Here is a 17,007-nt window from a genome sequence, read left to right on the forward strand (position 1 = left end):
ATGCTTTCTGGGCTCCCGGCTTCCCGCCGTCCCGCCGCTCCCCACGGGCCGCAGGAGGGCGCCCTCCCAGCCAATCAACGCTCAGCAGGACCCTCCTCCCGCGCGTCTTTCAAAGGCCCCAAAAAACCAATGGGCGGTTAAAGGCGGCGCCAGGGCGCTCGGGGGCGGAGGAAGACACAGGGTCGGGGTCTGATTGGTTCCCGGAAGACGCCGCGCCCCGCCCCACGGAAGGCTGCACCAATGAGCTGAGCGAAGAGGCGGGCTGGGCGCGGGGCAGCGGCCGCGGAGCGGGGGCCGGGGGAGCCAGGCGGCCGCGGCTCACGACTTGGGGCGGCCCGCGATGAAGCCGGTGAGTCGGGCCGAGGCGTGGACGAGCGATGCCACTGAGACGGAAGCGGCCCCGAGGCCAGCTCTTGGGCCTGGGGCCAGTCCAGGCCTGGTCGTGGCCGGACTCGCGCTGTAACCGTCCTGGGTCGGGGAGGTGGCGCTTCCCCGGAGCGGGGAGAGCGCTGACGGAGCAGGAACAGGGTCGGTGGTGGTCAAGGGGAGGACGGACAGCCGCTGTGCACCTGTTGCGCACAGGCCGGGGACTGCCGCCCGAGGAGTCTCCTAGGCCCCCCGGCAGCCCTGCCAGGGAGGGCTGAATCCCGTTTTACGGAAGAAACGGAGGCATGGAGAGCTCAGGTGTCTCGATGCGTCAGTCTGCCCGATACCCAGCCCCAAGGGATGCCCGAGGATGCCCCGCTGGCGAGCGGTCCTCACCGCACACGGGGAGAACTTCGCAGAAGACCATTGCCCACCCCCGATTGTGGGTGCGTCGCCATCCCCCGGGGCCAACTGGCACTGCGTCCCTTCCTGGGTTCGGAATCCCTGGGCCTGGGGGAGCGGAGACGTCTCACCGTGTTTAGGATCTGTGAGCCTGGCTGGAAGAGCCTGAGTAAAGAAGCCACACTGAAAATCTTGGATCATCAAAACTGATTTAAAGAAAAAGGAAAAAACCAGACGCAAGATGCTGAGGCTCCCTGACTCAATCGCCTGCCGCCAGGGTTGACAACCTATTGAATATTAAAGGGCCTTCATTTGAGCTGATAGTAATAATTATCCAAAGCAATTCACATCCTTAGCCTAAATGGCTCTGTAATGTGATCTTGTAGTAACAGACAAGACCATTATAGAATATAGCTTCAGAGCTAGAACATTAGCTGGTTACCCCTGCTAATCCCCACGTTTCCATGTGGAGGAGCATCAGCTGTCCTTCACTCCTGGCCTCTTTCTCCGCCTGTTCCCAGAAGGGACAGAGAGATCTGATCCCCCCAGTTTCGGAGGAGCTGAATACAAGTAGCTGAACCCTTTCTTCTCTCTGCAGAGAGAGTATTCTCTGCAACACAGGAGCCCTGGGTTACCCATTGCTTCCCATGACTGGATGGATAAGTCCAATTCTGGAGTGAAGAACTGACTGGCCACTTGACCACAGCTTTAAAGCCACACCTTCCCTTTGATACTCAGCAGTGAAATTAACATATTGATCTCCATTTGCCTCTCCACTGTTTTATCTCTCAGTAGGTTCCAACCAGGAAGTAAAAAGAAAGATGTATATTTTATTGGTCCTATAAAATAACTATCAGTCATGTAGAAATTACGCCTACAGGATTGAGTTCCAACTCCTTAGATCATTACACAAAGTCCATCTCAGTCTCTCTAGTCCAATGACTCACAAAGTTGAGGGCATGATCTCCTGTCTGTCCTCTCCCCATCAACCAAGCTGCTGGGCTGTTGGGCTTATTTTTTGAGAAATGGGGTAGGTAAACTACTTCTCTGGCTTCATCTCCCCTGCTCTGATATCACAGTTCCTGAAAACAAAACCTTTCTCCTTTTGCCTTTATTGCCTTAATTTCTTCCCTATCTGCCTAAAAACCTCCTGCTCATCCCTCAAAATCCAGCTAATGTCTCTCCTCTGAAGCGTTCTCCAGCTCTCTAAGCAGTCACTCCCTTCCCGACTCTAAAAATGTAGTTTATGCTTCCATTTTAGCACTTTCTTTTTTTATAACCTATGCACACATTTCTCCAACTCTACTGAAGCTATTTATTTTATGGATCTTTGCATCTTCAGAGCTTGGCAAATGAAGGTGTTCAAGAAATGTTTGTGAATGAATGAATAGATCTCCTCACTTTATGGTTGTGAAAAACTGAGACCCAGAATAAACTGAAGTTGCTTGTCTGAGATTATACAGTAAATGGCAGAGCCAAGACCAGAATCCTGGTTTGTTCCCAATCCAACTCTCTTTCCACTGCAGAGCACTGTAATTATTAATAGGACAGTAAGAATCAATAATTTATTATTGATAATGCTGATCATTCTGATATTCCAGATTGAATAAATTGCACATATGCATTTAGTGTGTGTTTAAGCGAGAATCAGCTTATATGTAAATATTCTTCTTTACATTTATTTAACATAACTGATTTCTTTTGAAGCCTAGTTCATTGCAAACAAGTGAGTTTGACTCATCAGACGAAGAGCCTGTTGAAGATGAACAGACTCCAATTCAGATATCCTGGTAGGTTAACACTTCTGATCAATGATGACCTAATTATTTGTTGTGTACATCATAACGTATGTAGATCCATAGTCTGTGTATTGAAAATATTTATTGATTCTCTTCTGCTGATTGTGTAATTCTAATCTTTAAGGGATCCTCTAACCCTATTATTTACTATCTATGATAGAATAAGGCTCTCTTTTGGGGAGATGCAGGCAGAGAAGGAAGTCATTCTTTATGTTAGAAAACCATATAGAGAGAAATAAGTAAGGAGTTGAGATAGGATCAGACTATCTCCTATTAGGACCAAAACCTATTTATTCTTTTATGACAAAAGAATAATTTACCAAACATAGGATGAGATATTTAATTGTTTATCATTTAGTCAAATCCTAGAACTACTTGCCACAATAATGTATCTATTAGCTGACCCTGCTTAAGATAAAAGCCACATTACTATAGATATAAGAGCAAAAAGAAATGTTTCTATACAGATTCAATTTCCAAATCTTGACAGTGACTTGTTACACCAGAATCTCTACAACAATCAATGCTTTCCCTTATCCCTGTAAATGTAATAATCTCTAAGAAAACCCCATTCCCAACTATAGGAAGGGGAAAAGAGTATGTTATCCCTGCCATCAAATAGCAATTACCTTTCCTTTCTCCTTATACCCCTCTTTAAAACTCAAAAACTCATCTAATTCCCAAAGTCATATGGTATTTATATGATGCCCTCTGTTTTCCTCTAAACTCCTCTTTGGCTTCTACCTGCTTTTTGTCCCTGAGTCCTGCAAACTGAGAATATGATTTCTTGAAATTATTTTATCTTAACCAAAATCTATTACAACAAAGAATGACCTGTGGTTTTTATCATATGATATTATATCTGCTTAAGGAAGTCCTACAAAGAAATCTTAAAATAGTAATATAGAATGAATCCTGGGGATAAAATCATCAGAAGGTCATTTTCTGGCTTATTCCCCAAGATAAATACAAACCATTTCCGATAACATACCACAGGGTAACTTCAGTATGCTTTATACTAGCCGTAGGCAATCTAGGCATTATTATTTTTAGGGTAAATTTCAATTACCAGAGGTGCCTGGGTGGCTCAGTTGGTTAAGCGTCCAACTCTTGATTTCAGAGATCATGAGATGAGTTGGGCTCCACACTTAGTGGGAGTCTGCTTGTCCCTCTCCCTACCAACCCACCCCACCCCACCTCCACTCGTGTGCTCTTGCACACACACTCTCTTTCTCTCTCTCAAATAAACAAATCTTTTTTTCTTTTAAGATTTTATTTATTGATTCATGAGAGACACAGAGAGAGAGGCAGGGACATAGACAGAGGGAGAAAGTAGGCTCCCTGCAGGGAACCTGATGTGGAACTCGATCTCAGGACCCCTGGAGATTGCCCTGAGCCCAAGGCATATGCTCAACCACTGAGCCACCGAGGCATCCCAAATGAAAGAAAAGAAAAAGAAAAAGAAAAAAGAAAAGAAAAAAAAGAAAAGGAAGGAAGGAAGGAAATTAAATTGTGACATGTGACAAAGCAAATGATAAGTCCCTGTTTTAAAACTTCCAATCTGGAGATCCCTGGATGCCTCAGTGGTTTGGCGCCTGCCTTCGGCCCAGGGAGTGATCTTGGAGTCCCAGGATCGAGTCCCACATCGGGCTCCCTGCATGGAGCCTGCTTCTCCCTCTGCCTGTGTCTCTGCCTCTCTCTCTCTCTCTCTCTCTCTCATGAATAAATAAATAAATTCTTTAAAAATAAATAAAACTTCCAATCTTTCTGGTCCTTTTTGTGAACAACATATTGATACTTGCATATGCATTTTTGTTTTGTGACTATGATAAAACTTTAAAACACCCTTGTTCAGTGCCAAGCACAGATTTGTTAAATTGAATTTCCATTTATAACTTAAAAACTGAACTAAACTTCAAGTTTTATTCTTTTCAGGCTACCCCTGTCACAAGTGAATTGTTCTCAGTTTCTTGGTTTATGTGCTCTTCCAGGTAGGTAAGACTACAGTTGGCTTCCTATTGATATACTTAGGATAATTTTTTTTTTTTTTTGTCAGTTAATAAATCACTGTACTGAGCAATACAAGAATTTCACAGATCATCACCCTGGGGAACTCAGTAGTGGAAGCCCTTGTGTGGGCTCTAGTTAAAAAGCCACAGATCACTCTTCAGCCCATCCAAACTCATTCACAATTCTGCATTTCTGGTTTACCTACCTTAATAAAACATAAACACTGAGATACAGGGTGAGGCTGAGGACAACTGGCAGGTACTTGTTACAGAGACGATACAGAATAAAGAATCTTTGGATTAGGAGTTCCTTAGCTGGGGTTCTAGGAATCCCTACAATTATATTCCTAAGAATATAAGAAATTGAAATCCACATTCAAAATGAAATTGAAACATAAATGATCATACAGGTATGACCTTATAAAGTAGCTGTGTATGTGTTTAAATATATTTGTTATATGTGACCAAACACTGACTTTTTCACTTGCCTTATTACTGCTTGTAGGTTGTAAATTTAAAAATGTTAGAAGAAATATCCAAAAAGATACAGGTAGGTATAACATGAAACAACCATATTAATAGCTTTTCCTAATAACAGTGAAAATCTCGTTGTCAAAAAGAACAATGTTAGTCTCTGTTCAGCATACCAAATGAATGTTTGTTATTTCATAGTTTCAAACTATAGACTTACTCTACTATGCAAAGATGTCTTTGCGAAGGGCACAGAGAACTAACTCCTTGTTTACTAAACATAGCATTGCCTTTCACTGATTGTTGTAGTTATACATAGAAATTCCATTTGAGTTTAAAATGTCTAAGTTGGAGGGTGGTAAATACATTAATAGAAAACTGCCATTTCACTGCCCAGATCTTTGAGCATACTATCCTTTCCAGACTTGATTGTGATCCTAGAAATTAAGCCTGAGCTGAGAACCCAGAAGGAATGGTGAAATTGAACATCCTGGGTAGAAAATTTAGAGAGCCAACATCTAGGTGGGAAAGATTAAGTAGGGTTTGATTTTCACAAGCTCAAGGATGCTTATACCACTGTAGCCTCAAGTCTAATAATCCCAAAATATCCTAATATCCCACCCCATTTTGAAATTTACATATTGCACGGTGCTAAAAAACTTGGATTTTCAAAACATTGTACCTTGGTTGGCCTGGAATATCTCAAAGCTAACAGTCCTACCTATGTCCTTATAATACACCAAAATAAATATAAATAAATTAATATACACATGCGCGCACACACACACACACACACACACATCTTGATTCTGACCATTATAAATTTTTTAAACCCTAAATTTTTTTCCTGCTTGTTTTGGAATATCAATTTATTAATTTGCTTTCTCTAATTTATTCCTTACCTACCAAAAAAGACTTACAGCGGCTAATAGATTAGTTGAGTCTTACAGTATTTGTAAAGATTCTCTGATTTAGAGATACCTGCCATGATAGGAAGTTTTCATTTGGAGAACATTTAAGTCATAACCAAAATATAATGACAATCACTGGCTCAAGAACCAATCATGTACATTTTGGAAAACCCTATTCATTTAGTATTTTCTATAAAAAAGGTTTCCAGTATTTTGCCAAACCTTCTGTTTTCCAATGAGATCTTGAATCCAATGTATAAAAGACGACAATCTGATAGGAGAGACCTAGAATCTCCCTGCATCACCCCCCGTGGTTCCCTCCTCAGAGTCCTTTCAAGAAAAGTTTGAAAACCACTGTATAATAGAAATTATCCAATGTGTGCAAGAGGCAGATAGAAAATTACTTACTCTTAAAAATGGTTAAGTATGCTGACTTCAGGTTTAATGCTCTTAGAAGTACAAAAAATAATAGTATTATCTAAAGCAGCACTGTCCAACAGAAATATGATGGGAGCCAGAAATAGAAGCCTTGTATGTAACTTTATATTTTCTAGTTGCCATATTAAAAAAAGTAAAAACAGGTCAAATTAACTTGATATATTTTATTTAACCTAATATAGCCTACATAGTATCCTTCAATGGTCTTAATCATAAAACAAATTATTAATGAAATACAGGGGTTTTGTTCTTAATCTTTGAGAACAGATATGTATTTTACACTTACAGTACATCTCAATTTGGACTAGCCACATTTCAAGTATGTATCTGGAGGTTCATGATAAAAGGCGCTTAGTTAAATGTCCCCAGATTTAGAAGGCAGGGAGAGAGAGAGGAGGCTGAGATCAGCCCGAATTAGTTATTCATTTTGAACCTAATACTCTACAGTGAGTATCGCCATAAGAATGTTCCAGTGTATAGAATGGCCCATAGCACTACTGCTTGGTTCATATTAATTATACTGAAATTAGCTAAGTCACTTTATTCTATTTCCTAGAGACCTTGGCCATAAAATTAAATGCATGATGGTGTAACACAATATAAATAGAAAGGAGAACATGAGTTCAGGCACCATGGGTATACTGGAGTTTTTATATACAAGGCTTAGGATAAAACAAAACGGCAGAGTGAGGAAAGTGGCAAACATGGATTTTGTGAGAAGAAAATGGGGGGATAATGTGCTATTATTTCTTCACAAGGGCTTATTTTGAAATATTAGATGTTTTGAATTTTATTTTTAAAGTTGTACTGAAAATGGATTTTCTTCAAGAACAGCAATATAGTTGACTCATCTTAAAATTCAGTTAAAAGCATTTTGAATTAAGTCAGGCTTAATTTTAATCACCTTTTGGTTCACATGTTTTTAATTTCTATTTTGTGCTTAGTAGCTTGATTTTTACCCTACTTTGAAGACGAATCAATATTGCTTTAGATTATCAATAAGTATTTCAAATTTATAGATTATCATGTGTTATCTAGTTTGGCTTAAGAAATTTACCACCACATTCTCTGTCTTGATTGTATTAAATTTGTAACATTTTGTACATGTATCTTGGTCTATTGGCAGAAGAACTAAAAAGCTATGGTATACAAGACATATTTGTTTTCTGCACCAGAGGAGAACTGTCAAAATACAGAGTCCCAAACCTTTTGGACCTCTACCATCAGTACGGAATTATCACTCATCATCATCCAATCCCAGATGGAGGGACTCCTGACATAGCCAGCTGCTGTGAAATAATGGAGGAACTTGCAATCTGCCTTAAAAATGACCGAAAAACCTTAATACAGTACGTTTTTCTTTTCTCTGTACATGACATGAGGAGAATGGCATAGTCAGAATGATTTTTCTACCTATTCCATCCTTACTCAGTTATTGCCCACCTTATAGTTTGGTGTAAGGATTAAAAGGAGATAAGGCATGAAAAGTTCTAGCACAATGTCTGCTACAAGGCAAGCACTCAGATATTTGCTCTGCTACAAGGCAAGCACTCAGATATTTGCTATTGTTACTTTTGATGAGTAAGGACAATAAATGAGTAGATCTGAAAAGTTATAGAACAGGCTTACAGGCTTTTTTATTCTTTGCTTTTGCCTTAGACCTTTACTTATAATTTTGGGGACCCTCTTCCTCCCAAAAGGTAGGGTATCATTCTTATAATAGCCTTACTCATTGGTCAGCTTTTCAGTTGCTTAGTTGCTTCTAACAGCAAAAAAAAAAAAAAAAAAAAAAAATATTTTAAAAATTTGCAAAGGGATCATTCATAAGCTATGAGCAATCTTAAAAATATGAAATCTTAAATATATGAAGATTATATTTGATGATATGAATTTGCCACCAGAATGAAAGAGGGACTCTCATTGTTCGTCAATGGCTGTGCACAAGCTGCTGGTATGGAAGTTTAAAACAAAATAAAATGGGCCAAAGGGGGAAAAAAGGAGGAGAGAAGGGGAAAAAAAAAAAAAAGTAGCTTGGAGAAAGGAAAAAGGGAGTGACAATCAGCAGTAGACAGTAGCAGTACAAAGATGGGAAGTGCTGCTGTAGATAATACAGTAGATCTGCTCTGTCAGAAGTGAGACACACAGCAGAGGAGAGCCAGCCATAGGGAGCAAACTAGTCCTTCTCTGTGCTTCTTGTACTTTCTGTATCCTGATAAACTCCTTAATCCTTTCTGGAACAAGATAGAGTATTAAATAGTTTGATACCTCAAAAGCCCTAACGTCATTGCTTTGAACTAGAAAGTATGCAGACTATACCAAATAACCAGTTAATCTCGGGGCACCTAGGGAAAGGGCAAGCCCAGCCAAGCTGCTCTTCTTCAACCTAGAGCCCCAGGGCCTCATGCCAACAGTTCCCATTCTGAAGGCAAACCAAGTAGTACAAGGGTCTTTGGGGACACACACTGTGGCTGAACTAAACTCTAATGTACAGAGGGCTATAGCCTGGAGAATAGGGAATAAAGAACTAGAAAGCAGCCTACATTCTACAGTTTCCAACCTTCCTCTAGAGAAAAGCATAATCTGTGATTGTAAGCAATTACTAATTGCTTTGCTAATTATAACAGCATAATTCTAGGATAAAGTTGTCTATACTAAATTTTCTAATAGGTCTAAGTAAAATAGCATTAAATAATTACATGTAGCTCGTGAAAAATAATTTCCAATTTTTGGACCCATCTTTCAAATCCGTTCTGATTTTTTTTTTTTAATAAATCTTTGAAAGCAGACTTGACTGAAGTTTCCACAGCTCAAATTAGCTCAGATTAGTGAAATTTAACAAAGTCTACTGAAGCAGGTTCTAGCACACCAAATGCTGTCTGATTTTTGAACAGAATACAAACAGGATGGAAAGATGGTTGGAAAAAAAAAAGAAAAAAGAAAGAAAAATGGTCGGGCAGCCTTGCTTATGCAGAATGCTTCTGGCTCCCATAAAATTAAGCATCTGATGACTAGAAATTTCCATCGTACTAGAGCTTTCCACGATATCTTACAGTAACTAACATTGGGATAAAAATAATCTTCTATCCATTCTGCCATCTTTGAGTGCTCACATTGCTAGATGGCTCTAGGGTTTATCCCTCAAAAACTGAGTTTGTTGTCTACCAGCACTGTCTCGCTGATTCTCCCTCCGCATTTTTGTTCCTTTATAAAATCAGCAAACACTGCTTGCCTGCTGTACTATGCTGGTGTAAAAAGTACTACAAAGCTTAGAACAACAAAAACTTACTCTCCCCCACTTCTGAAGCTTGTTAAGTCCAAAATCAAGGTGTCAACAGGACCGTGTTCCCTCGGAGACTCTGATAGGACCCTTTCTTGCCTCTTCCTAGCTTCGGTAGTGGCCATCACTCGTTGGCATTCCTTGGCTCACAGCTGCATCACTCCAACCTCTGCCTCTGCCTCACATGATTCTCTCTGTGTTGCTGTGTCTTTTTGGGGTATTTCCTCTTGGAAGAACACCAGTCATACTGGATCAGGGCCCACCCCAGCGACCTCATCGTCATTTGATTACATCTGCCAAGACCCTACTTCCAGATAAGGTCATATTCACAGCATGAGGGATTAGGACTTCAACATATCTTTATGGGGATATGATTCAACCCACAATACCCATTATGTACCAAACACTATGAATACAAAGTATGCACCATGGGGCACAGTCCCCCATTCACGGAGCCCGGGCCAACAGCCCTGCCATGTGAGTGCAGAAAGACTCGCACAGGGAGTACACAAGGCAGCACAAAGGACATGGCTTCTGTGGGAGCACAAAGGCAGGTCAGAAAAGACAATTGGAGCTGGGTTTTGAAGGATGAGCAGGAATCAAAGGAAGAAGCATAAAGGTATAGGTATGAAGCAGTATTCATCCTGTAGAAAACCACTGATGTGTTCTGCCTCCTACCTTTCTGGGGTAAACCCTCATCTCTGAAAACAGCCCTATATTTGGGACACTTTGTAGAAAGCAACCTCATGAATACTCTGGGGGTCAGTACCTACTTGGCCCTCTGTCTCATATCCTCTCCCAAGACGCGTATCTGCTGCCTCATCTACAGGACACCGCAGCAATTCATGTTCCTGAGAAGTCATCAGCACCACGCTAGGCTCAGTAAACCCCCTAGGAAAGTTAGGAATCTCGTAAAACATTTTTTAAGCATCTCTGAAAGTAATTAGAATGAATGGTTTTGTGCTTTGAGGTTTCATCATGATTTTTTTTTCTGGAAAATCCAATTCTGCACAACTGCTGATTTCTTCAGAAGGCCAGACTAACATTCATTGACTTCTTACCCTGTGCTGAGCTCCATTGTAAGGCCTTTACAAACATTAGTTATCTCATTCGGTTCTAACCAGGATGCAGGTACTGTGGCTGTCACCATCTTACAGATAAAAAGGCTGAGGCCCAGAGAGGTTAAATAACTTCTTAGGTTCACACATGTCACACTGACAGATGTACCACTCAGCCCCAGGCAGCGGGGCTCCAGAACCCAGGCTCTCAACCTCTGTAACACGCCACCTCTGTATTCTTTTTAGATAAATGAAGAGTTGTCATACAGACTTGTTCCATAACCACTAAGGTTTTATGGAGACAGAGGAAAATAAACTGGCAGTTGGTCAAAATAATCTAGTTTCTATTTAGTAACATGTCCCTCTTTCTCATAGGTGGATCCCGGTATTTAAAAACATCAAAAAAGGCCCTATCTACATTGACAGTTAGAAGTGTTCAGAGTACCAACAAATAAATAAGCATGTTTGCTCTTGATTCATTTAAAAATATTTATTAACCTCTGCATGCCAGGCATTGTGCTAGTAGGCACTATTCAGTTTAGAAATAGAAGGCAGAAAAAGCAAGTCTTTAGTTCTAATTAGTGAGGTGGAAGGAAAATGTACAATATTCAAAACTGTGCTTCCCTTTCAGCTGTTATGGAGGACTTGGGAGATCTTGCCTTGGTAAGAAATGTATTTTCATTACTCAGTATTTTTTTTTTTATCCTCATAGTAGGTGAAAGTATCCTGTTTCTGGGCCGTATGCTCACCTTGTGTTAAAATGAGACAAAACACAATATAAGTCTGCTAAGACCTAAAGAATTATGTAAGGCCCTTAATTTGGTATTCTCTAGAAAGCCAGAGTGCAGAATGGGAGGTATTTTCAACATTGTTTTAAGGTTTCTGCAAAACATTATTTCTAAGTCTTAGCACCTGCATTCTTGCATTGTGTTGTGTTTTCTAATGTTTTCCCTATGCAGGTGTTATGATACTGACAGCAAATTCTAAATAATATCCATCATAAGTATGAAAACTGAAGTTAATTATAATTACTTCATGCAATTACTGTTCACTTTTTTTAAAAAATGTGTTAGAAAAAAAAAGTAGCTAACAAACTGCCATACTGGAGAAACAGTTATTCCTTTTAATTAATGTTGAACAGTATTAAAAACTTTTATGCTTCTAAGGACACTATCAAAATGAAGACAACTTACAGAGTGAAGAAAAATATTTGCAAACCATATATCTGATAAGGGACTTCCTAGAATATATAAGAACTCTTACAACTCAATAATAAAAAGAAAACCCAATTTAAAAATAGGCAAAGGATCTGAATGATATTTCTCCAAACAAAATATACTAATGACCACTAAGGACATGAAAAATGCCTAACATCATTAGTCATCAAGGAAATGCAAATCCAAACCACAATGAGATACCACTTGATATCCATTAGGATGCCCATTATCCAAAAAAATGGAAAATATGCATTGGGATGTGGACTTTCATACACTGCTGAAGAGAATGTAAAATGGTGCAGCTGCTCTGAAAAAAATCTGGCAGTACTTCTTCAAACAGTTAAACATAGAGTCACCACAGGACTCAGCAATTCCACCTCTAGTTATATATGCCCAAAACAAATGAAAACACAAAAACTTGTACGTGGACATTTATAGCAGCATTACTCACAATAGCCCAAAAAATGAAACTAACCCAATGCCCATCAACTGACAATGGATAAACAAAATGTATATCCATATGATGGAATATTATTTCTTTATAAGAAGGAATGAAGTAGTTACATGCCATAATAGGTGAGTCTTGAACACATTATGCAAAGAAGCCAATCCCAAAAGCCCACATATGATTGCACTTATATAAAATGTCTAGGTTAGGCAAACCCATAGAAAGTAGATTAGTGGTTGCTTAGGGCAGGTAATTGGGGGCAGGGAGATGACAATAGGAGACAGGATTTCTTTTTGAGGGGATGAAAATGTTCTAAAATCGACTACAGCGATGGCTGCACCAATCTGTGAATACACTAAAATCCACTGGATTGTGTACTTTAAACTAATGAATTATATGGTATATTAAAAAGAACTCAATAAAGCTGTTAAAAAGAATGAAGCCAGTTTAAACTTCAACCAACCATAATCATTTGAAATCATAATTTAACTGTCAAAAACACCTACTAAATGTCTTTTAATTCATTTTGCACACTGACACCAAAACTCCATCTTCTGCACCAGCGGAAATCTAATTAAATATACAATGCTGGGGCACCTGGGTGGCTCAGCGGTTGAGCATCCACCTTCAGCTCAGGGCGTGATCCCAGGGTCTCAGGATCGAGTCCCGCATCAGGCTCTACCCGCAGGGAGCCTGCTTCTCCCTCTGCCTATGTCTCTGCCTCTCTGTCTCTCATGAATATAAATAAAATCTTTAAAAAATAAAAAATAAATACACAATGCTCTACCCTATCATTATTTAATCATATACTATTTTCCTAACATGTTCCATTAGTAGCCGCTTGTCTCCTGCTCTACCTGTCGGACACAGTTTCACCACAGCAAGCCATCGACAGCCTGAGAGACCTGCGAGGGTCTGGAGCAATACAGACGATCAAGGTAAGGAGGCTGCCCATTCCTGTGTGCTCGCGGGCTGGGGGCAGTTACACAACAGTGGAATTCATCACCCAAAGGGCAGTGAAAACCCAAAGCACTCTATTATTCATGTATCACCTGTTCAGAATTTATCTTTAAATATAAACATGTTAAATTAATGTTATATTAATATTTATGTTAAATATAAACATACTGAAGAAATTCACGGTATTTCAAAGAAAATAATGAAAAATCTGAACTTTTCAAGTTTATTCTTGCCAGATCTACTATTGTTCAGTTTTTGCCCATTCAGTTCTTGGAATGAATTTCAAAATTTTACCAAATGAGATGACTACAATAAACTCAGTAGTTTCTTGGCCAGAAAGATCTAATAAAGATCCTATCATATCACCAAAAAAGTCAATGAAGACAGATGGATGACTAGAATACAAAAAAAAAAAAAAAAGAAAGAAAGAAAAACACCCCGCAAAACAATGCTAATTATCCTTTGCTGTGGATAACTCAAGTGACAGCTTACACATTTCCTCTCCGCTTAACACTTAAAAATCTCTGCAGTAGCAGTGCCCCAAGAATATTATTAGATATTAATGTTCCTGAAAGATTCTGCAGATTTCACTTTGTTTCTGGATTTGTAAACTTAATTTGTCTTCCTTTCCCAAGTGCCCTGTCTCAGCATTAGGACTCAATCACAGAATCAGGCACAAGAGTCCTGGCCTTTAGCAGCTTCCTGGACTCGAGTCCCTCTTCCCAGAGTCAGGGGTCTACCCAACAGTCATGAATGTGAATTATTAATAGTAACTGACAAATTCACCAACCAGCCTGATTCTCAGGGTTTAAATAAGATCATTCAAAACAATCCATAGAGGATCCACTTCACTGTACAGGTTCTGAAAACAGAGAATTCCCCTTCTTACCTCTTAAAATCAAATGATTCTTCAAATTCAAAATGTTTTCAGGTGTCTGAAACAAAACCAAATGGTCAAACATATCCACGTGTGTGCACGTTACATCTTTTATCCTGGAGACAATGAAGCCCACGTCATATGGGCTGTCAGTTGATCACCTCAGCACTCTGTAGCAAACAGGCTCTCCCATCTCCGTGCTGATACAGCTAGCAGTGCACAACGTTCACTTCCCAGTAATGATAAGAAATGAGATTATTGGCAGAATAAGAATATCCTCTGGGAAACTATTAAAACTGCAAATAAATTATTTAAAGCCTTTTTTCACTTATCTGTTAAGATTAGTGATTTTTTAAACATTGACTACTATGAACATTGTTCCAGATGGATTATGTCACCCCAAGAAGCAGAAATCTAGGGCTTCCATAAATTAAGAAATAGTTTCTTGAATATACCATTGTTAATTGCTATAGAAAGTACGCTCTCCTCCCTACTTAACCCCAGAGGTAAAATACACTAGCAAAAAGAAGGCCTTCATGTAATATTCTTAATTTTAATTTGCTCCTGCCAGGAAAGTGAGAAAGGATTTTTCAGATTTATAAAACATTCATGTGTACTAAATGCTACCTTCTGATTTTTAAAGCAATAGTTTTTCACACTATATGCAGCTTTACTGAAAGGTAAAAATTCTCATAATGCAAACACTTCCTTACTCAAAAGTTGTAGAACTTTTCTTAGCAATTATTTTTTTATTCATAATTGCTACTGGTATTGTGACTACTGTGCTAACTAGTTTTCTACAGTATATTTCAATGTATCTTTACTTTTTTCAGCAATATAATTATCTTCATGAGTTTCGGGACAAACTAGCTGCACATCTATCATCAAGAGATCCATTATCAAGATCTGTATCTAGATAAAGAATTTCAAATAACATATATATGACCATGTCTGAAATTTAAGCGCTATTTAACATAATCTTATTGAAATGAAACTTACTAGTGTTACCAACTTGAATGTAAATGTGTATGTGCAGATATTCCTAAAGCTTTTATTGACGAATCTGTTGTGTCTCTTATCTCTTATAGAAGATTGAAAAAATGTTATACAATTTCCTTTTTTAGAAATGCATTGGCTTCTCTGGTATATTTCACCTGGAAGTAATGCTGAAACAAGCATATGGAAAAATAGCTGACTGCCTATCTTTATTATTTACCACACTCTTACCTCATTTTACAACTTGTAACTACCGGGTGGAATATGCCATAGTAGTAAATATAAAAACTGGTAGGAGTACCCAAGCTAAAATCAAATAACTTTCACCCTCTATTCCTCCCACATTTTCTCCCATGTTTTTTTCTACTTCATAGACCTACAAAAGTGTGAGAGATCCTATGAGTTGTCTTGGTCACCTCCCACCCAATACTGGATCATCCCCAATAGGTGTTTATCCAGCATTTGCTACAACATTTTCAGATATGAGGAATCCACCGGGTCAGACAGCTGCTTTGTTTTTAGAGCATTCATGTTTTTGCCCTAGGGACTACACATTTAACCCCTCTTTCACATTTATGTTGGAAACACTTATCCACAAATTAAGTCTCCAATTCTCTTGCTGCTTCACTTCACCCTATGCTACTGAACATGTCTTTTTGTCTTAAAATGTAATGCTAAGCAGTCAGCACTGTAGGCAAGGATGTTTTAACAGGCATGGGGGCTTCAGCACTACATACAGTAGTCCCTTGGCTGCCGGCGATCACAAATGTGAAACAAGAGTCAACAGGCACTTCCACGCCAAAGTAATTTCACATCAAAAGTTCATTTCTGAATAATCATGTGATTGCCAGTTTTCTTTTGTCTCACACTCTTCTTGCTGCTGCTGATCTACTTTAATTTCATTGGGGAACACTTTAAAACAATTACTAGTGCTATTTGGGATCTTCAGATCAGAGAGACAGTGTGTTCCATAATATAAAATCAGTATTTTAATACTTTTATATATGCACTACTTCAAGAATCTAGAATATAAGAATACTAAGGAAGATGGGAGAACCACATATCCCACCAGTATCTGAATACTTAAACGAGGGGTTTCTTATCTAAGATAATAAATGCCAAAAGTTATAGCCAGAAAAAAAGTTTTTTTAGTAAGTTCAGGCTGGAGTAATAAATTGACCTTCTCCATGGTTTCAGTATTACGGCCAAATACATTTAAAAATTACAATATTCAGGATCCCTGGGTGGCTCAGCAGTTTAGCGCCTGCCTTCTGCCCAGGGCATGATTCTGGAGTCCCGGGATCGAGTCCCACGTCGGGCTCCCTGCATGGAGCCTGCTTCTCCTTCTGCCTGTGTCTCTGCCTCTCTTTCTGTCTCTCATGAATAATAAATAAGTGAAATCTTTAAAAAAAAAATCACAATATTCTATTAAATTTTAGGACATCGTTGAAATTGACATTATCAAATCTTACATTTCCTTCTTCTTAATATGAATATATAGCTTATTCACGAACACTTAAAGTGGAAGGAAAATATTGGCATGGATTAATCAAATCCTTAAATAATCAACTGAATTTTCAAAGTGCATGCTTCTCTCATTTTTACATCAAATGCTAGTTAAGCCTTCCATGTTTAAAAATACTTACTTTAATACTAAGTATTAAGGGAAAACATCAATTATTCCATAACAGAGAAACATGGAAGAGTATTACTCAAAAAAAAAAAAAAAAAAAGGTAATTTTACACTGTTGGGAAAGTATTTTCTCTACCTAACCTGT

General features: G+C 38.9%; 1 protein-coding gene across 3 annotated transcripts; it reads left to right on the forward strand.

Annotated features, from left to right (window-relative positions):
- The first annotated feature begins 277 nt into the window (after positions 1–277).
- CDKN3 (cyclin dependent kinase inhibitor 3) lies at positions 278–15,423 on the forward strand. 3 transcript variants are annotated; one of them, XM_026000667.2, is made up of 8 exons: positions 278–349; positions 2,476–2,558; positions 4,503–4,558; positions 5,082–5,126; positions 7,523–7,745; positions 11,363–11,394; positions 13,231–13,334; positions 15,067–15,423. In XM_026000667.2, exons 1-8 carry the CDS (start codon positions 341–343, stop codon positions 15,151–15,153), a joined length of 639 nt encoding a protein of 212 aa, XP_025856452.1. In that variant the 5' UTR covers positions 278–340; the 3' UTR covers positions 15,154–15,423. The 3 variants fall into 3 exon arrangements, with proteins under 3 accessions (XP_025856452.1, XP_072617716.1, XP_072617717.1); XM_072761615.1 differs by having other exon boundaries at positions 13,234–13,334; positions 15,067–15,295; XM_072761616.1 differs by lacking the exon at positions 5,082–5,126.
- Positions 15,424–17,007: the final 1,584 nt, after the last annotated feature.

Source organism: Vulpes vulpes, chromosome 6, assembly GCF_048418805.1.
Source record: "Vulpes vulpes isolate BD-2025 chromosome 6, VulVul3, whole genome shotgun sequence".
Classification (NCBI taxonomy): domain Eukaryota; kingdom Metazoa; phylum Chordata; class Mammalia; order Carnivora; family Canidae; genus Vulpes; species Vulpes vulpes.